This window comes from Mesitornis unicolor, unplaced genomic scaffold (genome assembly GCF_000695765.1).
Source record: "Mesitornis unicolor isolate BGI_N332 unplaced genomic scaffold, ASM69576v1 scaffold3834, whole genome shotgun sequence".
Lineage (NCBI taxonomy): Eukaryota > Metazoa > Chordata > Aves > Mesitornithiformes > Mesitornithidae > Mesitornis > Mesitornis unicolor.
In genome coordinates, this window is record NW_010177864.1 from 6,373 (window position 1) to 31,906 (window position 25,534).

At 36.9% G+C, this 25,534-nt stretch overlaps 1 protein-coding gene across 1 annotated transcript in view; it reads right to left on the reverse strand.

The window, feature by feature from the left end:
* Positions 1–19,210: 19,210 nt before the first annotated feature.
* The window catches only part of PRKX (protein kinase, X-linked), a 53,644-nt gene continuing 47,320 nt past the window's right edge, over positions 19,211–25,534 (reverse strand). Inside the window, exons 7-10 of the mRNA XM_010182241.1 lie at positions 24,771–24,828; positions 23,382–23,459; positions 20,169–20,317; positions 19,211–19,652 (exon numbers count right to left, since the gene is read on the reverse strand). Of these exons, the coding sequence (XP_010180543.1) occupies positions 20,192–20,317; positions 23,382–23,459; positions 24,771–24,828 (262 nt within the window). The 3' untranslated portion in view covers positions 19,211–19,652; positions 20,169–20,191. The remainder of the gene's footprint in view (positions 19,653–20,168; positions 20,318–23,381; positions 23,460–24,770; positions 24,829–25,534) is intronic.

Sequence of the window (25,534 nt, forward strand, 5' to 3'; positions counted from 1 at the left end):
GAAGGCTTGAATTAACTGTCAGACATTGCCTCAGGACACAAAGATGCATAGATTTTTCCATCCTCTTTTTTTTTTTGCAGTCTCTCTGCTTAATCCCACACAGGAGTTTCAGTGAAACCTGATAGGTGACTGGTGGGTTGCTTCCTACAACTCCTGTTTTCTTCCTGTGCAGACAGTCTCAAACAGAGCAGCTAAATCAGGTTTAAGTGTTTGGCATGCAAATACCAGAAAAGAGCAAAGGTTTGTGTGGATATATTAATTGGCATATTGATTTTAAAGACTGAATAGTGCTTTTTAGGAGATAAACATGGAAATGGCTAAAGATATTGTTGCAATTTGGTATTTTGAAGAGTATTCTGATTTTAGGACTAGAGAATTATATATTTGAAAAAATCTAATATATAGATATATTTGAAAATATCTATATATATATTTGAAAAAAATCAGTTTTAAACCCTCACATATGGACTCTGGGGGTGTCTTTGGCCTCTTGTACAATTTTTTTTGTACAAATCAAGAGTATTTAACTGTAAACACACACCCAAATGAGGCAAATTGAAACATCTCTCTTCCCAGCCACCTGTTTTATCTCAGAGTCCCTACAAAGCAATTACACAGCTGAATATAATGACTGTGGAATTTGATGCTTTTTCATTACAAAATCCTGGCCAAGAAATTCTGAGTTTATATTTATCATCATTACTTTTACGGACTTTGGCAGCATTACATTAGGAAATCAAGTAAGGTCAGTTTCATTATTTCATCCAAATGATATACATTTTCATCATGTGGTCTGTAGAAAACATTGTAAGTAAAATGCCGTGGGGAATTGACAGCTAGTCAATATATCCAAAAAACAATAGCAGGTGGATGCTAAAAAAAAACATTCAGAAAATAGTCTTAAGAATTCTGAAGCCATGTAGCTTCACCATTGTTAAAATAACCCTATAATATTTGCATTAAACTCAAACATTGTTGTTCTTGATAATACTTCTACTCAAATATATACGTAGTCAAGAGAAAATCAGAAAATACTACAAGTTTTTGTTTGCTCACAATCTGAAACACTTCTCTTCATCTACGTTCCAGATCTGTTCTTTGACATAGGTGACAGGATATGAAACGAGTTCCACTTAACCACTGCAGAATGTGTTCTTAGAAGGCTGTCAAGAGTTACCCAGTTGTTCTGAAGTCTTTGGTGACTCAACTCCATCATATTTCTTGCTTTTCATTTTAACAAAAGCGTATGTGAATGGAAAGTACATGGTGCCTTTTCTCCTGCTGTGCTCCTGAGTCATGTGGTATTACCAAGGGATCGGTTTGAGAAAAAAATGCTTTGGAGGTCAGGAGTCTCGGATGGCAGGCTTAAATTAAACATTTAATTGAGTGACCCTCAGCAAGTAATTTCATTCTGCACATCAGTTTTCCCTCATGATTGTCATTCACAATTTCCAGGGCACTGAGACTTCTGGGTGGGTGGCGCTGTTATTAATTATTTTCAGGACTCACATCCAAGAGCCCTGGTCACAGAGTCAACCCATTTGCATTGAACTGACAAACACACATATACAGATTGTAAAATCATATGTTAGGGACAAAGTAACAATAATCCATAATGCAAAGAACATTAACATTAACTGTCTTTTATTACTCTTGCACTAGAAACTCCTGAAGAAAGCAGAGCTTTGAAAATGAGACAAATAGATGAAACATCCACTAAAAATGACTTAGTCACGAGAAGTTCCTTGCTCACCAGCAGATTGTTTTGAGAAGCTGCTATCTGGAATATCTGAGGCAAAGCAGCTGTTTGCAGCTACATCCCTCCACAGTGAGCTCTGCATAGAAGGCGTATGGTGAGGATACGTGGAGGCAGCTAGCGGCTGTATGATGTCACCCTGAAGCAATCAAACATCTGAGTTTTGTTTTATTTCATAAGGCTTTTTTTCATTAACAAAGCCAAATGTTATATTCTGTTATCCCAGTCCTTTCCACAAAAGGATTATAGCTGTCTAGTTTATCAGGGTTCATTTTTTTTGCTAACAATGACCCCATTTCCTTCTCTTTATAGTATGTTAAGACATTAATCTTGATTTTCTACTAATCAGTCCAAGGGTTTTAACACTTAATACTTTATGTGTGGAAAGCAAAAGAACTGTCAGCATGATATAATTAAATTCTCTCTCATTGACCCTTAAAATCTTTAACAGCACCTCTTGCAGTCACATAATTACAGTAAATCGCAAGGAAAGCATCCAAATTCAGTCAGCTCTTTTGAATAACAACTGCATTTTGCATTCCTGAACCCACAGCTGTTAGCATTGCTGTTGAGATGTATTTAAAGAACCTCCAAAGAGTAACAACTATATAACCATAGCAATACTAGGTAGTAAATCCTACTTACATCATCCTTGATTTGTTAGATATTGGAGGCCTCACTGCAAAATGTTTCCATTTTCCATTCAGAACACAGTATCTAGGTTTCAATCAAAATAATTTACAAGATATTTTGTCTCTGAACTACTTTCTCAGTAACTAAATTTACATAAACAGATATCAATTACAAACTTTTCTGATTAGAGATATTCAGTGCAGTATCAATGTTCCGGACCACAAGTTTCAGAAAAATGAATACTATCTTAGGTCATTTAGAGGTAAGACTCAGTAACACAGATACAAAAAATTAAATATCAAAGGCAGCTTTAAGCCTTGTCTGTCATTCTCATGTGCATGGAAAGGACGTTAGGGTACTGACTGAGTCCTGAGACAGTCCACCAATTATGTCCAAGATAGTGCCACTTGATATTATGGTTGCAGACATCCTAAATTAAGATTTTTCCTTTTTTGGTGTTTCAAACTAACTCTCAGTTTGAATCCCTACATATATAGGATTGCATGGATAATTCTTGTTCTGAAAATACAAGCTCTTTGTTTACTCAGATGTTCTCTTTTTCAATCCAGAACTTCCATGCAGTGACAGCCAAGACACACGAAGACCTCCCCCACAAATATAATTATCTAAAATAACTTGGAGAAGACACCGGTGTGTCTCCTGCATCCTCTGCTGGTCCATTTCCTGGCTATTGATTTGTCAGAAACTTTGTCCCTCGCCAAGTCCTCTGTGCATGATTGACCATGCACAAGTAAATCACTGAGCAAGTGAAGGAGAGGACCTGCATTTCAAGGGACATCACTGTTGAGTGAGAGCAGCCACCTTTCTGATTCACACCAGTGAAGCTCTGTTCTCCATAAATCTGATTTCCCCAGGCTTTTCCTGGTGATCAAAGTATCGCCCAGTGATACTGTGGAGCAGAAATTGAGGTTTCTTGGCTGCTGGATGCAGACATGACAGCACTCAAGGTTAACAGATGTTTTTGCTTTATCAGAAATGATCTCAGCTTCTACCCCCTAAATTTCTCATGCTAAAGGAAAATCAGATCAAATCAATGGAGCAGATATTTGAGGAGCGGGAGAAGAGCTAAGTTTCTTTTAACCTAGGCACCTTCAAGAGCCTCAGCCAGCTCTGGCATGCTCATCTCTTCTTACTGCTGTGTGGGTTCAGGATAGGCAAAAGCCATTTTCCTCTCTGTTTTACTTCACAGCATGTTCAGGGCAGTTTTCAAGGCTGTTATACACTTCCCCGGCCAGACATAGCAGCTGGGCCTGGAGCCAGGAGTTCGGCTCATTGTCCAGAAATGTGATTCTGATTTGGACTTCGTGATGGGCAAGGGAGCTGCGCTGAGCTTCCTCAGGGAAGAAAGGAGTTTGGCCAAAGCCTTTGTAACACAATGCAAGTGTAAACCCCAGAGCTGGAGAACGTATGGCAATAAAATGAGCTTTGGCCAGCCCCATTTCGATCACTTGCAGCAGTGCTACGCCTTGCAGCTGTACCACAACCCTGTTGCGTGTAAATGCTTGTAGATGATGACTGTGTTCACAGCCACAAAAGGGCACAGGAAACCTTCCACATAGCACCTAGAGTAAATGGTTCGCACTGACCTCACAGCTGTTTGCCCCTGCTTTGGAAGGGGATTAAAAATACACAGAGAGCAAGGAAAGTGGCTTTGTACTGGCATGCTGCTTATGCAGGGCCCTTCCCCTTGGAAACTCTAAGTGTAGAGGAGCAGAGAGGTAGGGTAGGCAAGCTGCCCTTCCAGCTCTTCGCAGACCCAGGGGGTCTTAGGTGGATAGGGATAGTGAAACTCAGTATGCCAGGCTGCAAGGCTTGGAAACACAGCTGTAATTATTCGAGCTGTTTGCATTTAGTTTATTTTCTTTATTTTTATATGATTATAGAAGTAATCTGTTTTTCATTATTTATCCCTCATCATTTTAATTTCCTCAGGAAAGAAAGAAGCAAAAGAAATTTAATAAGCAAAGAAAGGAACCTGAAGTATTTTCAGGGTCTTCTGTCCTACAGGCTTAGGACTAGATAGTAAATTCCCAAGTGTACAATTACAAAACACAACTACTTCACAAGTAGTTAGGATGCTGCGAAAGCAGGGATATGTGCTTCCCAGTTAGACTGGTTTACACTGCATAGAAACAATCTCTGGTGCAGGGATGGAGACCAAGACTCCTTGCCAGGCTGCAAAACCCTTGGTTTTTTCCTCTTTCCCATACCTTTGTACTACATCCTTGCCCCTGTAGTATCAGCTAGCTTCGAGAAAAAACATTGTCAGAGTTCAGAGAGTAAACAGTGGTCTTTGAACTTCCATTTTCATTTTTTGGGTAAGTAATCATTCTATTTTACAAAAGCTGTCACCAGCACTGTTTCCTCACGCGGCTGTGCTTTCATGGTTACCTGTGCCAACCTGCAAGAGAGGATTTGAGGCTTTCACTCTGAGACTCTCAGACTGAGAGGTCTTGTGAGTATATCTGTGTGTGCCTGTCTAAGCTCAAGAAAGGAGAGCAAATTCAGCCCCAGGACATCAGTTTGCCTATTATTTCTAGCAGAAGCACTTGCTTTTTCAGATATACACCTAGTTTTTGCCAGTTTGCCAATCCTTCAGTAATTCTTACTATATGAATAACCCTGTGACCCATTTTGGTATTTCTCCTAAGGCAAAGAAGCAAAGGTTTTATTATACTGGGCCTGTGAGCACGCAGAGCAGCATTTTGCAGAATCAGGCCTTTCCTCAGTCACAAAAATCTCTACGAAACTCCCAGCTCCACGTCTGCAGATTGAGTCTTTTACCAAAGGCATCCTCTTAGGAATCACATGTCTTCTCACACAGGTCCTAAAAAATAAGGATCTTTCTTTTTAACTTATTGTGATCAGAAAGGATCTGTTTATAGCTTTATGTAGAACAACATCATTTTATGCTTGAAAAAGAAGTTTACACAGTAAGAATCTAGATCACTCTAAGCTTATCCCATTGGATTTTCACATCTCATTTTAAAATCTTTCAAATAATTGCCCTATAATTTACCCTTATCTTTGCTTCACTCCTCCTGACCCGTATGCTGCCACGAGACTAACATATAACAACCAGGTGCAGCAGTTCTTCTGCAGGAAGACCTGCAGAAAAGACTGCTGAAAAACATAAATTCTCATATGGCAATCAAAGCTCTTAAGTACAGGAATGTCCTGCTAGACGAAGGTACCAGGCACACATCTACCCATAGAGGACACAGCACAGGTAGCAATAATATAGGGTGTCAGTATAAAAAATTACTACAGCTAATAAGATTAAGCCATCTATTTGTACTCTAAACCAAACTCAGACTTACTGTTCTGGTGCTGCACAATGGATAACTGCTCCCTAATAAGCAGGCTTGGTTTTCACAGGAAAATTTGTGAGAGTGAAGGAGAGAAGGCCACATTATAATGTATATAACTACTGTAATATGCGTTTCTTCGAGTTATCCACAATATATAAAATAGTATGCATTAAAAGCGACCAAAAGAGAGAGGACTGCAAGGAGACAACAAAAAGCAGCACATTTGCAGCCTCTAAAGCTAAGGAAGCCAGGGGTTCCCAGTGGGGCAATTAACTTCGCTAAAGTGATAGCAGCAGCCACAGGCAACAGGAGCCCTGCCTGCTGAAGTGAACAGGATTACAGCACTGCGACATGTGCTGGGGTAAGATGGGTCTGTCCTCGCTCTGCAGACCGACGTATGCCCTAATAACAGGACTACTACTAGGGAGCAATATGCTGAAAACACTTTGAAAATATTTTTCCTTTCTAAGGAGGTTGCTTCTTCATCCAAGGAGAGGCAAAGGAAATATCTCTATTCAAGTCCTTTCAGCCTCATTCCTTTGTAATTCATTTTGGCTTTGTGAGAGTCTTTCTTTCCTACCCCATTGCTCTTTCAGATCCCCTTCCTCCGCTAGCTGTCAAAGCTCTGCTTTCTCTCTCTGGCTGCTACTTAACATCTCTGTGCAAACCCCAAACCACAGGCTCTACCCCACAAGTCTTTTTATTTTTTTTTTTCATTTTTCCCCCCTTGGATCATGCTTACAGACTTACTAAATTTTACTAAAATCTTACTAAAATACAATGGAAAAAGAGTACTCCTTATTTTTGCTTCCATATTTATGCTACCATTATAGGTCTGCTGAAAGACAGCAGAGACATGTGGGCGTCTGTGTTTGTGGCTTGCACAGTGGGATGCTTCAACGCCTCCACCACAAATGCACCTACTGCAACTGTGTTGCGACAGCCGGCAGGTCGTGGTCCCTCTGGTCCTCCCCACACTGTGCCACCACCTCCAGAGACTTACCCTCCCCAATTCATTAATGCTGGCAGATGCTTGGAGAGGTAAAATTTTCAAAGAATTTTAAGTGCTAATTTGACTCCAGAAGGACATTTACAGCGACTGCTCATGGCCGATGCTGGATAACCACCTGGAAGGCACTCAGCCTTGGCTCAAGTTGAAATAGATGACTCAGGGTGCCAGGCTCCCTTCAGTACAGTGTCCCACAGAGTGCAAAAATCCAGCATACTGCATGTCTTCAAGTGAATATTTACCTGCTACTTGGGTACTGTGGAAAGCTCAATTTGAAAAAGGTCTGCAGAAGCTCTTTATTGGATTGTGTCACTGTCGTTGTACATGAGGATGACATATTTCCAGCCTGTTGAATCACACTTTTTTAATGATCATGTAAAGGACCTGGATACAAAGATATTCTGGTCTATTAGTAAACGTTTTACTTGTCTGTGAAATCATGTATTGAAGCATTCTTATGAATTGAATCACTTTGTCATTAATTTATCTTCCAGCTACTTCTCTGGAAGACCATTTAAAGCAAAAAACAGAAATTTTGATTCAGGTTTGGATTTTTTTTTCTTCACAGTACTCTGGGCCTAGCCCATTTTTTCCTTTCAAAATGCCTGATTTATACACTCCAAGTTGATAACTGTCATTTCATTCAGTTCAAACAGAAACATTATGATGTTAACCCACTATGACTGGCTTAAGGGAGATGGACTTGCAGACACAGAAAGAAATTCATCTTGTTTTTGTGAAGTGCTTTGAAACTCCTGAACTGTTACAGAAGAAATAATCTTTCCAAGCTCATTACCATGTTCAAGTATAAGACAAGTTTACAGGTTCTGTTAATGTGATGACAAATCTAATTTCAGTGAGTAAAGGCCATCTAAAAGGATAGCAGAGCATGTCAACATTGCAGCATTCTTAAACCAGGTATCAGAGCTACTTTTATGACCTTGTCTCACCTGAATGTAGTCTTTAATGATTACTCAGTTAAATATCTGCATAGTTTTAATCTGAATAAACCTACAATTGCCACTCTGTGTTAAAACTTCTTAGAAAATACCAGAAAAACAAGTGAAAACCAAAATTATCTTTGTTTTTAAAAATGCTTCCAGTAGTTGCCTCACAGTTAAATGGACGTTTTATGAGTGATATCTACCCCACTTACTGACCCTAGGGATGCTGTCACTTTCAGAATTGCTAGTATTTGCTGACATAAATATCACAAAATACATATTTCAAGTATAAAATAACAAGTTTGGCAGACAAACAACGATATAATAAAAAAAATCTTGCCCTTGAGCCTCCTTTCCTTAAGTCCATACCTAACGTTTCAAAGAAATCTTTGATACCCCATGCATGCGGATACACAGTCCCTCCAGAAGTCTGTGTCATCTCCTTTCATTTAAGGACATTTTGATGCTCCTTGGCCATTTACTTCAATTGTCAGCGCAGAGTCTCCAGCTCCTGATTCCTTTATATTCTTTTAGAATAGGGACCATCAGGAGGAATAAGAGCACTTGATGCATGAAGGCGATATTCATGTTATCTCACTGCCTTGCCGTTCTTTCATTGCTACACATTATACTTCTGAGATTGTGATCAGCAGTATTAGAAGCCAATATATAATGTATTCAAAACACAGTAAGCTGAAAGTGGAATAACTTCTGTTCACAGTAGTATAAAACCATTAAAATGTTTTTAATAGGGCTGTGGCTCATTTTTAAAGGAAAAAACCCTTTTTTACAACACATACTGGATTCTAACTTCATGCTTTTCGTATCAGTAGAGAATATTCTGTGATCCTTCACTAAAAGGACAGTTCAGGGGGGAGTAATGCTTGCCAAGTTAACTAAAGAAGAGCCCCAATCCTCATCAATTCAAACAGGAAACAAGAGAGGAGTGCTTTGTTTTCCTGCATGTCTTTTCAAGATCAATTCTTCAACTCCAAATTTAGAACTGTCTGGAACTAAGCCCGGTTGAAACAACTGAATGATTTACTATAGTTTAAAAATAAATACAATGACTATGGAGTATACTATAAAAGTACTTCTGTGGTTATTTCATTCCTTAACTTTTTCTTTTTTTTTTTGTTTTGTTTTGAGGGAGAACAATTCTTCCCCTATCCTCCTGTCACCAAAAGGACAAGAACAATTCAGGTTCTGTTAACAGTGGTCAATTGTTTCTTGACTTTGTCTGGAATGTTTTTCTTTTTCATTATATGGTATTTCAAGAGAGGAGGATTAAAAAAATAGTTGGCGTTATTACTGTATGTACATAAACTGATTGCTATGTAAATAAGGAGTATGTCACCAGAAAGGCATTACTTGGAAATGGCATCAGTCTTCCTCTGTTTTCAATTAAACATATCCCAGGCCAATTCCCATGGCACAGTTTACGATGGCAGAGGAAGATGTACTCTCTGCATTAGTAAAAGCCAAAATATTAAAGGAAATTATTGACATGAGGCAACCTGCACAAGCAACAAGGTAGTTATACATTTAGGGTTCTTGAACAAAGCTGGGTGGGTGCGGACAGTACTACACCTTTAGTCCTATTGCACAACTCCCTCTCACCCAGCCCAAGGAACAGACGTGAAGCTGCTCCAGCCTTTGCCTTGATGCCTTTCCTGCCCAAGGTAACGTCGTCTTTTCCAAGGCCTTGCTGTGCTCCATTCCTGTCTGCCAGTGATGAAAGACTTGGCTGTTAAGCTGAATGCAATCATGCTTGGGCTCATGGTTCCTGGAAGGGCTTTTTTTATGGTGACACATTCTCTTTCCACGCTTCAGCTAGCCGTACAGGATCTCCTCAGCATTTATGAATCATCCAGACAACCATGTCTGGTGGAAATGCAAGCACAATGTTACAAGTCTTCATTACTTGCCAGCTTGTCGCATCACCATAGAAAGAACTGGGTGGAAATAAGTTTCTGGTGAAACTTCATCTGACAGAGCCATATTTTGAGCAGCATCCAGTGCTCTTTGGATTCAGTGCATATCCAGCAACACGTGCATACACCAGCCTTCTGTCACTCAGTTTGCAAAAGGCTGGGCCTGACACCAATTCCAGCCCTCCTACACAAGCTGAAGAAAGGCCATGCTAGCTTTCTAAACTTGAGAGAAACAAGATGGAATGGCACAGCCTCTGAGGTAAAAAAGTTTATGAACTGCTGGAAACTTAGTTCTACACATGGAAGTCAGTGAGGTAACATTCTTTCTACCATGAGCTGGTTGACAGCCAAAATCAGTTTTCTTCCAAATGAGAATCCAAAACTGTCTATAGAGACAGCAAATCACCACCACCTTGAAACAGAACTTGCTTGCCATGAGCAACCAGCATACAGCTGCTGACATCAAGACATAGTTGATTTCACAACTTCAGACCTCCATTGAATCCAGAGGGGTTAAACAGTCCTTCCACAGCATTTGAGAGGACAAGGAACTGAAGAAATTCCTTGGGTCATTAGTTAAACTCTGCTGAAGTTAAAGTTGTAAGAACAATGAATTTATTAGTTTAGTGGATGTTTGGAAAAGTTCAAAATAGGAAAAAAAAATCTAAAAATAAATGCCTTATTTTTTAGTGAAATACAAAAAGAAATAGCATTGTATATTTTATTTTCTTAACTTTTGAGAAGAGCTCAAAAAATGTCGTCTGGGATGAATGTAAAACACTTTTATTGTTTTGGCCTATGATGGCTCTGTGTGAGCAGAAGGTTGGACCCCAGACGACCTCCAGAGGTCCCTTCCAACCTCAACGCTTCTGTGATTCTGTGAAATGGTCAAGTGAATGTCAAAATTTCTCCTAAGTATTTCCTCCCCTGCTCCAAATTAATTGACCTAATTTGATCTTTGAAGTCCTGAGTCTCTCTAGCACAACATAAGGTACTGAGTATGAGATTCAGATAGAAAAATTTCAAAACCAAGGAAATAATACTTCCTCTCCCATTCCTGAGATGTTGCTGTTCTTGTAGTTTCAAGTGCTCTCTCCAACCCTAGAAGCTGCATCTGCCTTAAATCAACTACTTCATGGGTGGTTGGTTTTTTTTTTTTAGTTGATTTAGTTATATTCTCACAGAAGTAAAGGATACAGTATCAAAGGAAATAGGCATTGAAGATTTTTATTTCACATAGTCCCTTTTCCAATTTGGAAAAAATAAAACCCCAACCAAAGAACAGAACCCTTCCAAAATGTGCTATGGTGATATGAGGAAACAAAAGCAATGCAGAAGTACTTTTTCCCCTTCTAGCCAAATGTAGATATTTGTTATGCAGTGTTACATTTCTATTAGAGCAGTTTGTAGAAAATAATTTTTTTCACTTGTTCCCTTACCCAGACACTCCTACTTACTGACATCCCCCATTCCAAAAAGCACAAACTGAGAGATTAAATAGATGCAACAAGCAACATTAATAGGAGAAATTGTCTTTCATCCTTAAGCTTTGTATCTTAAGACCTTGTTTTAAAGTGTTTTAACTTAATTCTGTTACTGGAAATCCTTTTAAAAACTCTAGCATGATAGAGCTTTTTCTCTGTGTTGTTTGTCAACTTCTCATCAATAGCCTTTCAAGAGACTCACAATAGTGCATTGTTTCAATCTGTAATTTACTACTTCTATCTCCCGTAACACCTTGAGAAAAAAAAAGGATCAGATTTTTTTTTATAGAATAAACAGAAGTGAACTCCACTGAACATCAGGGCATCCTCACGGCAACAGGGAAACAAGTTTAAACATGAAGCAAGCACTTGCAAAACAATACAGGACAATACAGCTATGGATGCATCTAAAGGGAACTAGCTAACAGAGCCCGTAAAAGCAACAACTTTTTGGCAATATATGAAACTATACTGTAACTCAAACCTGATTTTCAAGGTGGCTTGTATTTTTCCTTCCAATACATCATATGCTATGGCCCTATGCAAAGAAAAAAAAAAACCCACCACACTTTGCACAACATATATTCTAAAAGTCATTGACTGTTTCCACAATCTTCCTGCAGCTTTTCTCTTTTTAGCTGCTTGAAGCTATGCCAATCTAAGATCAACTAAAGATATTTAGACAGAAAAGTTATGGACTGAATTATTTCAAGCAGAATGAAGTCTCCACACAGCATACAGAATACACTAGAAGTTTAAAGACATTACAAGGTAAAAGTCTCCTCATTTGCATTTCTATTGTTTTAATTACTATTATTGTTGACAGCTTGAAATCCAAAAAAAAAAACAAAACCAAACCCACAGAACACACAGACTCCTAACAAAGTTAAATAAAGAGGACATATTTCAGTACTGTTCGTGATTTTGGCACTGGCATTATAAGAAAGTCTACTTGCTTTTAATTTTTAATTACAATGACAAAAATAATCATTCCACTGTTTGATCATTGAATCTTATTTCATATTTGGAGATTTGAAAAATACTGTGCAACTCTTGCCCATCACCATATTCCCAATGGAGATTTGTTTCTATGGTTATCCTTAATGTAGTTTATTTCACTTGATAAATCCTATCCTCTGGTAAACTTACTCCCTATGAAAAGATACCTACTCTGTAGAAAAAACAGAAGCTGAAAACTTGCTTGTATTGGCAATTTCACTCCTCCTTTGATATCCATGTGTATTGCTTAATACATATACAGGAACAAGTGAAAAAGCCTCACATTTTAGAGCTACAATGCCTCCTTTGTTTAAAATATGTGACATGTCATGTCGAACTTCAAGCCATTTAATGTTTCATGTAGATACTTACCGAATTTGAATGTAAAAAAAAAAATAAAATACGTTTAACCCTATTAACTCAGCTGCTCCTTTTCCATCCAGATAAACACTGCTTTTGGGCATAATAAGCCAAATTTTACACTGCTATCAAAGACTAGCGTATCAATGAATGACAACCACCACCAATTTGTTTTCAGGAGGTGACTCTCAGCATGTCTCATCAATTTTTTAATGAAAGCACCCTAATAAAAACTGACTAATACAAAACAGAGGACAAGCTGTGGAGCATTCACCGTGACTTTGATTGCAGTTTTGAGAAATGTCCTGGAGATATCTGAGCTTCACTCTTAAGAAATTAGCTAGTGATTTTTTTCTACTACATAATTTTTGACATGTGGGTGAGAAAAGATGAATGAGTGCCAACTTCCTCTTCTCATTCCTCATTCAATGGGAGGTTTTAATTCCCAGCTGAAGAACTGAAATCAGCCCACCTTCCTGATACCTGTTTATTCAGACAATATTACTCTATTTTAGATTTCAAAATATCTTGCATCAAAAGCTTTGACTCTTTTAAATATCTTGTTCTTATATTGAATGCATACATTTTCTTTATTTGACTTCCAAGTCAGTGTATTAAAGTATTACACCCTGGAGAAGAGAAGGTTCCGGGGGGACATTATAGCCACCCTCCAATACCTGAAAGGAGCCTATAAGAAATCTGGGGAAGAACTGTTTACAAGGTCATGCAGCAACAGGACGAGGGATAACGGTTTTAAACTAGAAAAGGGTAGATTTAGGCTGGATATGAGAAAAAAGTTCTTCAATACGAGGGTGGTAGATCACCGGAACAGGTTGCCCAGAGAGGTGGTGGAGCCCCCATCCCTGGAGATATTCAAGGTGAGGCTTGATGGGGCTCTGAGCAATCTGATCTAGTAACATTGTCCCTGCTTACTGCTGGGAGGTTGGACTGGATCAGCTTTAAAGGTCCCTTCCAACCCAATACATTCTATGATTCAAATCTTAAATTAACATATTAATTTCAAACCTATCATATTTTGCATGTAAATAATCCCCAGCTGTATAAATAACATTTAAAATAGGTAATTACTGGCAGAATCTAGTTTCCAAACTGATTTCATAGCCATTTTCACAATCCAAATATTCATTTATCTCAAAACCAAGGGCCAAGAAGAAAACCTCACTCAAGAATAACTGTCTGGTAACTGATGGCCTGCCTAGAGGAAAAAAAAAATAAAATTTGCCTTTCCTCAATACCCAGACAGTGACATTGAAGAACAAACTCAGTCCCTAATAATGCTTACTTCAGTGATCCACCACCACACTTCTTGCAGCATCAAGATCTTTCTGAGGATTACAGGAGCTTTATGTAAATATTTTAAAATGGGTTCAAAATGTGCTGTTTGAATTTTGTGTTATTTTACAGCATACTGCAATGATCTTGCTTTCTGGTGGTAAATACCTGCAGAGACAATAGAAGGACTTCAGCTACATTTAGTTATTGGAAATTCCTTTTCAGATCAACTAAGCAGAAGTAGCGCTTTTGATCCAAAGTTCAGTTCACAGCAGGGAAACATTTCTCCGAGATCAGTTGTGTTAATGGCCTCACTTATTGCTGCTCTGTGGATGATGGCAGACTGGCAGGAGGAAGCAAGTGTCACGGCACAGGACTGCAGTGCTGCTTTAAGAGAGGCCAGTAAGAAAATCCCTAAATCTCAATACACTCAAACCATGAATGTATTAATCTGGAACAAATTTGGCTGTTCATCAATAATGCATTTGTATACTTGGTTTAATTATCACAAAGATGAAATAATTTATCCACTTCTGTTTACTTACCCGTGCTTCTATTTGCAAAATGTGTTACTAGCATGGGTAAAAGCTTAATCAATAACTAAGAACAGAATGTTGAGTAATTTAACATGCTTCAAAGGATATAATCTATCAGTAGAACTGAATTACATTCTACATTATCAGTAGTAATGCTTACACTTGCATAGAACAGAAAATTAAGATGGTGATGACTGTAAAGCACTTTTCTCCTTCTTCAACCAAGGGGTTTTAGCCTCAAGGATTCTCTAAACTAGACTAATTAATGACCGAAGTTCAAATAAACTCTGGCTCCTACAACTCTTTTTTTCTACAGCATTGGGAAGAAGAGCAGTTTGTAACTTATTGGCCAGCATAAATCTGGAACAGGCACAATGTCCTCTACAACTTTCAGTGACAGAGCAAGTACATGTATAAGTATGTCCTGTTCAGACATACCAAGGTATTTCTTGAATTAAGGTCCAATTCAAGTTTCTGGTTTTGCAAATTAGTTTTCACTCTTCCGTTTGCCTTCTTTATTACCATAGTCCAGATTATGCACAAAATGATGGAGACAAGGAATAAATAATTAAAAAAAATTGTCAAGTTGGTTAGTTGTTTAAGCTGAAAGACTACACTTTTCAAGGTGTCTATGATATACTCTGATAAACTAAGTAAAATCAGTCCAGTGGAGACAGCACTCGTTCTGTGAAGCGTAGGTTCCTGTCAAATGCTGTTTCAACAGTGTTTTGCAGTAAAAAGTGCTAATGAACCATGGAAGTGAGACAGGTTTGGGAATAGTGAGTAATGCTATTTGAATATGGTCCAGAGAAAGTTACACACCAGCAAAACTTACCTGCCCTGCATGAGTGAAAAAGCTTATTTCAAATAGCCTTTGTGGGATAAGATCCAGAGTTACATACGCAGTCAAAAAAAGATACAGTAATCAGGTTAGAAAAAATGAACAAAACCTCTACCAGATAGCAAATGTCCAGGGTGTCTGTAGAGAATTTGGTTTAGCATCTTGTTATTACCCTAGTCTTTTGCTAACATTCAAGAATTTGGTATGTTTTAACTGAGCCGTTCTTTTAATTCATGTCAAAGATGACTAAAAGCTTGCCAGTGCTCATTGCAGTGTTCCTTCACTGTCCATCAGCAATTTCTTCAAGCACATGACATCGTGGTTTTCAAGAGAAAAATGTCAATGAACAAAATTTAGAAATAAGCCAGGCAGAAAAATAAGACGAAGTTCTGTGTTAGGAAAAACAACCTTTTACTAGTCAAAACTGTAACCAGTTGCTTCTATGCCTTCGCAATTATCTCTGCAATATTACGCTATCTAGTGGGTAAGAAATGAAATACAATTGACACTGCAAGAGTAATTTAAACATCAACAGGTGAACAAATTTTGTTAAAAATGGACTTCTGAAGTTCTTGATGGGAGATGAAACAAAGGTTGTGTTAGGTGTGACCGATATTGTAAGAATATTTTTTGATGCTTAAAGAAACAAATTGAAATGAGTGTTTCGGACAGTGTTCAGGTCATTAAGTTGTGAAAGTGTCAAAGCAATTAGGGTCACATAATCAAAGTTTAATGAGAAGTCTGAGTTAACACTTTTCATTATTGGTGAACTACCTGAAATGAATTAGAAAATACACTTTTTTGTGCTTCTTCCATGCCAACTGAAGTATGTTCTACCACTTGTGTCTTGCTCTGGAAAAACTTAAATCCTGAAAAGAAGGAACAGTTGTTTTCCTAATCCTCTCTTCTCTCCTTCATCAATTTTTCAGATTAAGAACCCCGACCTCCTCCCAGCATAAATGGAAGCAAACTAGGTTTAAACATTTAAAAAGTTATAAAGGTTTATTAAATGAATCCAGATTTGACAGGTATTACATAAATTAAACAGCAATAAAATTTTACTAGGGTTTATGTACAGATCACAGTGATTTTCATTGTGCAATGAGGGCTGACTTTGTAACTTTGAACAATATTTCTACATGTGAGCTACTACAAGCAACCAGCAACATACATTAGTCCAAGTTAACCTCGCAAGTCTAGCAGTCCAAACCGATTACGCAGTACACAAATGCCTGCTACCACTATCACTACTTACCTACACAACAGAGTATTTATAAAGCAGTCATGGTTTGCCATAGAAAAGTGCAAAACATGGAAAGTCTGTACACAGTACAGTACAAAAAGGAATCATGCTACAGTCATTGAAAGCTGGGAAATAATTCTATAGCATAGGAAGCACTGCATCACAACTCTTCTGAATGGCAAGCAGATGGGCTGAGAAACAGCCATATCTTAATTGCTTTCAAAACTGCAAAGTCCCTGTTCATCCATTTAAACATAGTTTAGTACCTATATTTGATCCATTAACAATGACTTTCTACAGTGGAAGATCACATTAGTTAAAGCTCAGTAGCACATATATTCATTGATCAAGCTAATTTACAGGAAAATCTACAGCATGTTCTCCATTGAAATAATGAAGCATTTATATCATTTGGTTACAAAGCAATTGAGTTTACAATGCAGATTTCTCACTCAAAACCTCAAATTGGGCAATTAAAAATATATATATATATATATATAAAACTCAAAAATAAAGGTTGTTTTTTAATGTTTAACATTCTTGTTCACTGAAGCAGAATACCAAAGGCCTATGGGCTCTTGCAAGAACAGTCCTTATGCAACAGTCTATATGCAAAAACATGTTAACAGAAGCAACCATAATAATCTGAACTTCAGAGAATACCATACTTGAATAGAAAATAACAGAGTGTTCTTGTTTGCATAAAAAACCCCATAAATAAAGAGTCCTTAATGCAGCGTGCATCCGGGGACTTCTGTGTGAGCACCCAGACAGAACTACTCTAGTGGGTCATGAAGTCCCAGCGAAGACATAAAACAGACTCACCTGTGCAAATAAATAAATTGGGCAGGTAGTAACAGCTCATTAAGTTCAAGGCTATACAGAAAAATAACTGATCACTTAAAATAATGCCTAAAATACATGTGGTTGGTTTTTTTTTTTAGTTAAGGAATTAAAAAAAACTGAAAGAAATTTTGTACTAGAAAGCATATTGACGAGGTCAGTAGTTAAGCATATGTACACATGGCTCCGGAAACAATATAAAATCAACAAATTAGCATTATTAATAGGACTGTATTTGCTTCTTAGTCTCTATCACAATGAGTGTCAGTGCATCCACTGCCAGCAATGGATAAGATTCATAAAAAGAAAATCCACTATTTCCTGTTGTTCAAGCATTCAAAATTTCTAACCACCAATGTGGCACATTAGTCAAATACAACTTTATTTCCTCAGCTTTGAAGACTTAAACACAGTGCAGTTTTTAAATTAAAAAAATATTTAGCACACTTACTTGTTGCAGTATGTACATTTTTTAAATAAGAAACTGGTTTTGTAGTACTCAGATTCCAGAAAATACTGTAAGCTTACACTTTAAAAAAACTTGAACTCTGCTTGCTCCTCTTAGACAAAGTAAGCTACATTTTGTGTGCTTCGGTTTTTCTGATTTATTTGAAATAACTAATTCCAAAGATACAAATACAGTGGACCAGATAATTTTTTTCAAGAGAATATGGTATTTTACCAGGTTAAAGTGATCATTTTCTATTTCATCATACATGCCTACATAGTATTCACTGAGTGGCAGCTGGGGCCATCAACTTGTGGCACTTGCATATCATCAAGATGACTTTGTGGTATTCCAGATTTACCACTTTGAAGTATGCAGATTTACTTTTTTTAATTTTTTTTTAACACATTGTGCCTTTTTGCCAAGAGTTATGCAATCTCTTAAAGTTAGACTTGCTCTATGGAGAAACAGATCTAATACCCTAGAAACTGCAAGTTCTCAAGAGCACTTCTGTACTGTTTAGAGCAAATCAAAAGAAAAAGGAGGTCGTTCCGTAGTGAAACTCCTGTGAGCTCATGTTCCTTTGAAAAAACTAGTTTTGGTCTAAATATCAATATTTCACTAAAAGTTACCTAATCACATCATCTGAAAGAATGTAACTACTTTTTGAAATCGAAGCACTCCAAAATCAATTCCCCTACTGTAACAAGTATCACAATAAGTAACATGAAAGAAACCCAAAAAAGATGCTGACTTGCATACAATCTACCTTCATCTTCACGTGTATTAATACACACAGATACATACATATGCACATACTGATATTTGGTGCTACTTAAAATGAAGCAGTATTGCAAATTCTTCCTAATACAGTGTAGCGTACCCAAGCTGTTAGAAAGATGTTAGTAGGGGATGAAAAAAGAGACGCCTTAGATGTAAGGTTTGAACTCTGTACCTATGGAATTCCTGGCAGCAAAGACTTTAGGACATTTCCAAAAGCAGGAGCAGAAAAATCAAGCTCTAATATACAATCCGTTTTCCCTCTGACATTCTGAAGTGCCATGCATTCAACAAGAACTATTTCAAGAATGAAAAAAAGTCTGATGTGACTCATGCTTTACATTTGTAGAAGACAGCAAGCTTGAGAACAACTCCTGTAAGAGCCTGCTAGAGCCCTTTTATCAGTATGCATTGAATTGCACATTTACAGAGAGTCTTCATGTGAGGAATCTCATTTCAGACAGTGTATAATCACTCAATATCCTGACTTGTAAAGAGACATCACTAACAAAACTTCATAAATTAGCCATTATGATGCATATTAATCAACAATAAAACATGCCCTTGTCTTTCTGCTTTCAAGTACTACGGTTGTAAGTGTGAGGCATTGGAAATTTCAGGTACAAAGCTTTTTTAAAACTTAATTTTTATTTTACAAAGAATTATAAAATGTATAGAAGATGATGAAAAACTCATTGATCCTTTTAAGATTTTTATTCCTAGAGAACTTCTTGAAAAACATTATTTGAAAAATAAAAATCATAGACTCTGCAAAGTACAAAAATTTACATCTTTGCACAGTTCCTGTGCTTTAGCTGTACTGTGTTCATTATATACATATATACTAATTTGTGCTTTTAATTACACAAGTTTAGTATAAACTTATAAAATTAAGTCTATGAGTTAACTATGCAAAAAGGATCTGGGAATAGCAGGAAACTTAACCAAACCATAAGTTAAAAAAAAAATCCTAAACTATATTAGTGAGTCTACTTCAGAGTAGACTATCAATATTACAATTTACTAAACTAATGTCAAATGTTACAGCAAATACAACAAAAAACTATTCTTGCCTGCCTCCAACTCTTTAGATATTTATTATATACTAATATGCATATCTGAATGCAGCATCATTCTTATTCACAAAAAGTCTTCATTTATGTTGAACATCGTTTTTCTTCAGACTTGCTCTTAGTACTTCAATTTTCTTCCAGTTTCTAAGACAAAAAATAATGAAAAAGAAACACAAAATACAATGTGGAGCATGTGAATTGAATGACAAGTATCAACCTATCACAGTTACAAGACAAAATCCAGAGTACAGAATTCATCTGATAATCTTATTTCCCTAACATCTTCAGTCTTAATACAAAAATCCTGCAGTCAAGAACAATCGTATTTCCTTATCTGTCAAATCCATCTAGATAATTTGCTTTTAACACACTATTTAAAAGTTTTAAGGACAAAAAGACTTAAGTATCTGTGACTAACTCTTAATCACTGCAGAACACCAAAATCTGTGAGATAAATTACCTCTGTCATTCCATAAGCACGGTTACAGAATATTTTATTTCAACAGTTTACTTCACATTATCTATTACTGTGATTCGTGTTGATTTTACAAGATGTAATGAACTATTAATCACCATTACAAATCAGAAGATATAAGTTTCTGCATATGACTCTCACTGACTTGGAATGTTTTGAAGAGGACCCCTGACATTTGGACATACCTCGTCCAGTGTAGATGCTGCATTCAGAAATTCTTGAAAATTTCTAGATCTTTAGGGGGTACTGGAGGTGTCTTGTTCCAGTCATCTTCAGGATAAGCTTCAAAATTGGAAGTATCCCCATCATTGGATACTTTTGGTACTATGGGAGGCTAGTCAGAACAAGCATAACAAAAAATCTAAGTACAGCTTTCTCAATGAGCTCCTCTCAATCACATTAAAGCAGAAATTCTCTAAAAGACTGATTAAACAAAAGGGGTCTATATCTACAAAAGTTCACCTTTTTCACTAATAAGGAACGGCACAAGAGAGAGAGAAGCTTGTAGCGACACAAATAGGTTCCAATGGTTTGCCTATATGGCAGTTAAATATAGTGGTTAAATGACACCTGTAATACAGGTATCTATTTTATTTAGCACTCAAGTTCCAGCTGGTTTGCAAACTGAAGGTAACTACTGCAAAAGACTACAACTAAGCTTCCAGGCATGTGGTGTAACAGCATATTCTGCCACTTTCCCTCCTCCCCTCTTCTGTGGCCTGTGAGCAAAAAAAGAGTGTAACCACACTAGGTTCCCGAGTGTAACTACACTCTAAGAAAGAGTCTTGACAGTAGCGTGGTTAACTGCTTTTTAATTGAAGGAAAAAAGCCTCTTCTTCATCACATTCAAATAGATTTACTGCTTTTAACAAAGTTGAAATTACTAACTTCCGTATGCTTCACACTACCTACTATGCTTTTTCCTAGCCTAGCAATAAATTCAAGCAAGTAAAGAAATTGCTGCACTGTAAAAACCTCATTTCACAAGGATGTCTATAAAGCATCTTAATTCAGATTTTATAAAGAAAACTTGGAGATGCCAAAAGAAGTATCTGTTTTCTATTTCTTTCCTCAGGGGATCCTTTGTATTTCCAGTATTGCCTACGAGCTTCACAGTACCTGTAGTTTTTCCTTGTCTTCTATCTAGCATTGATGTTACTCTGCCATTCTGGCCACCAGGCTATGAGATAAAGCTCCTTTCTGGAACATTTCATTAATCACAGGGGTTAACCTATGGCAAAACCCTTTTCTTCTCTCAAAAACTACTCATGTCTCTATCCATTTCTCAGTAGAGAGCTTATCAATCGTCATGAGCCCAACAAAACACTTTAGGATGAGAAAACCTTATAGACAATCACCAAACTGGCTAATAAAAGTCATGCCACAGACAAGTGGTGTATGAAGTACAGGAAAACGTTTATTCTGCAGCTCCTCAGAAAGATAAAAGCCTAGCTTCCACTAGGTCTGATCTTTTGTGCTCTTCAGTTGGAAACAATGCCATCGGCAGGTTTTCCATGAGAAAGAAAGGGTTCCTGGGGGATGGTACTTCTAAGCTTCAGCCAAAAGCCAAGACCTGCTTTTGCATGTGGCAGTCATAGTACACTGCCCTTATGATGCTTATATGCTTAAGAAAACATGCAGAATCTGCTCCACTCCAGAGAACTATCTGCTCCACTGTGGGCAATGCCTGGTACCTCCACCTCCCTGTAAGCCTTTCAAGCAGGAAAACCAGTTCTGTGAAGTGACACTCAAAAACTAGGGGTGGGGTGGGGGTGGGATAAGAAGAGATAAAGGAAAATCCTTTATTTTAGATTAACAAAATTATTTCCTCTCTTTCAGCTATTACTATTATCCTTACAATACTGGTGTTTAAGATCTATCAGGACTGTAAATCAATGCTTTATTTGTGCTATAGGCCAATTCACATTTTTCTACAGGAAAATGGAGCACTGTATCCCTTATTTCATCATTTCAAACTCTTCATCAGTATGAAATAGAGAGATTGTGAAAACTAATTCTGAAGAATATAGGTGCCTTAAGAAATAACCAAGTAGATTTCTGATCCAATTCACATCTTCACGCTGAACTAAGCAGCACATTGTCTTCTAAGAGCTAAATGTAACCAACACAAAGATTAAAAAACAATTTTTTGAATGCATAATAATCTGATTGCCATGGTGACTCTCTTTTTTTACTAAAATTAAAATGCAAGACAAGCTATGTTTAGACCTGAGACTTTTGATTTGTAGCTCTAACACTCAGGTTTTAGTACTAGTTGTTTGTTATGACAACGTACGAAATAAATAAGTCAGAATTGAAATACTTATAAGACATGTTATCATTCAGTTTGTGTTCATTGTGTGACCAGAATTTACAGTAAATAATTTGGAAAAAATCTGACTTCATTACAGTAGATCTACGTAAAACATCAACTGGGTGTAGTAACCATTAAAAACCAAAACAAAACACCAAAACCCACACACTTAAAACAATGTAAACTTTTTTTTGCTGAGAAAAAAAAATTACCTACTGCTTTGCATTAGGATGTTGTCTACAAGAACCCATCAGAACATTTTCATTCCTTACCTATTTTGCAAGAACCCAATTGAAGATATTTAGCCAGAAATTCATAGTAAAACTAATTCAAAGAACAGGAAAACCAAACATTTAACTGGTACCTGATTGACTGCATATGGCAAACTATGTTACTGAAAATCACTGCTGGAAGAAACAATACTAGTCAGAACTTTGAAAAAGGTAGTTTTACTTCCAAAGGGCTTTAAAATACATTTTGCAGTGCTGATAGCTTTTGCAAACACCTGCCCTCATATAATACCAGAATTCAGTGCTGTTAGAAAGTCTGTTAGAATTACATTCATAAATCCATCTCTCTCACCTTCCCTATTCCTCCTACTCCAATACACTTTACATTTTAATAAAGCATTTACCTGAATTGAACTTGGCACAAAAATTTAAAACCCAGAGTAAAATACTTCCAAAGATATAAGGGTAAGGGAAAAATCAAATCAAATAATAATAAAAAAACTCAAACCACCAAGCCACAAAACCACCCATGACCTCAAACAAAAAAAACACCTAGAACAAGTAATTCCTTACAAAATTCTAAAACCAAAAATTAAATATTGTATTAACTAATCAACATCAGCAAAACAAAGCAGGGAATTTTTTTAGACATTTCGTACAAAGAGAAAAACGCAAGTACACATTAAGCTAATAAATTATGCAGTGTAAAAGGCAAAAGAAGCATGTGATTATTCATGTACTCACAAACACACACGAGCACACAGAAGCAACAGGCAACAAAATCTCAACAGATCAGCTTAAATGAACAATGATTTCTTGTTGTGATGTCCTATGCAGTATTTTGCAGAATATACCTTTAGTCTTCTTTGAGGTACAGCATCCCAATCTATAGACCTGAACCATCGATGTCTCTTCACATCATCTGCTCCATTCTTTAAAGAAAGAAAATCAAAACAAGTATATACAAAGTTATATGTATGACAAACTATATATTTCATCATGAGAACTGTGGTATCAAGGCAGACTATTGGTCTGTCTAACCTTTTTGCCTCTCGCCCTGAAAAATACTTCAAAGAACTCTGAAGGATAAAAAAAACCTATTTCTTAGCTCTTTTTACAAATCTAAGTTTGTGCCATAAAAGGCTCTGAAAAGGAACTCTGGACAGCAGGTTCTAGCATCTATACTTAAAAACATTACGTTCAAGGAACCTGGACGAGTGCGCATCTTTTTCCTTCTTCACCTACATGCACCAGAAACTGTGCTTTGTGCAAAAAAAGCAAACCTCTTACCTCCACTGCCCAGGGAAATGGAAATTTTAGCTGTCTTTAAAAAACTAAAAGGTCACCCAAGCTACTTAGCTATCTGCAACACTGTAAAAACAATAACAAGCCAATGAATAGAAGATTAACTTACTCTGCCAGAAGTGTAAATTAACCTATACTGAGATTTGTATGGTGCTTTGACTAGCCTGCTAAAGTACCTCAGTTAGTTCACACACAGCTAACTTCTCACTGTGCAACCAGCCATAGCTACTGCCCCACTGCAGAATCAAGTAAGTTTGTAATACAGCTGTCATCGCCTTGGCACAACAAGTAGTACCACATCCGGACATCTCACAGAGTTCACGGCGTTGCTCTGCATTCCTCCTTGACAGATCACAGATACAGATGTATTTCTGAGACTGGAATGCTACCCGAGACAGATGAGCATATTTTTGACTAAGCTATTGTCTGCAGAAGTCTGTTCAGAATAATTCTTCTTGGTGGAAGACCATTTGGCTGTGCTTAATCAGCTCCAACACCAAGCTATCAGGACAATGACCAAACTTCATGGTACTGCAACAACCCTTATATTCTTTAAAATAATTTTTAAGCCTCAGATTTGATTAGTGTTCCTTCAAGGATGAAATAACTCCAAAGAAAGAACCAAATCAGCTGGCACCCTATCCTATAGAACTAGTTCCATGTTTCTGTTTTTGGGGAGTGAGGGAAAAATGAGGGTGAGAAGGGAGGGAAATTATGATGAAGGACAACATTAATCCAGACAAACAGGAGTATGATTTTAGAAAATACAGTTAAACTTTGCATTTAGGATTGCATAACTGAAATAATATATGGAAAAATAAATTTCAATTTCAAGTTTATATAAATAAAAGCCATAGAAGAGCTGTTCTATATCTTTCTTACAGGATTCTTCCAACCTTGCGCTATGTTCTGAATTACACCTAACATTTTATACTGACCTTCATATTTCCTAATCGTCTTGTCCTGTCAACCACAAGCAGTTTCTTAATAAGGTCTCTGCAGTAAAGAAAACATGTTCTCTGTTACACAAAAGTAATTTCTTTTTTATCATTATACAAATACTACAGAATATAAGCATACTTCTCCTTCTCTTGCTAATACTGTGTATAATCTATTCATTAATTTCATTCGTATTTTAAGACGCTTGTATGAATGATAAGGAAATGTTTTAAAAGGAACTTGCAGAATTCTTCGAAGCTCCTTTTAAACTCTTTCAAGAAAGAAAGGAGAAAAACTTTCTTTCTCTTCCCATGGCTCCCTGAGTAGTACTATATCTTTTTTTTTTGTATTATTGTATTTTTATGGGCATTCTAAATCTCAAAATGGATCTCAAACATATTTGGCGGAACACAACTCTATTAAAAAATACAGATAAAGCCAGACACTCAACTTTATACATTGACATTTAAATTCTGCAGGAGCTAAATATTCAATCAATGAAGAGCTAGTCACCCAGGTAAAACTAGTAACAACTACATTTAAAAATGAAAAGCCTCCCCTGAGATTCTAGTTCACTGAACAGTCTCACATAGAGCTAAATCAACATTTTAAAAGACGAACATAAGTTTAGAGACAAAGTGCTTTCATTTTAATAGTAAAGTACTTCAAATACTAAGCACCCAAAAATTCCAACATAGTCAAAGTTAATATCATGATTTATTGAGTCAGCTTGATTACTTGTGAGTTGAGAGAAAAATCTGGC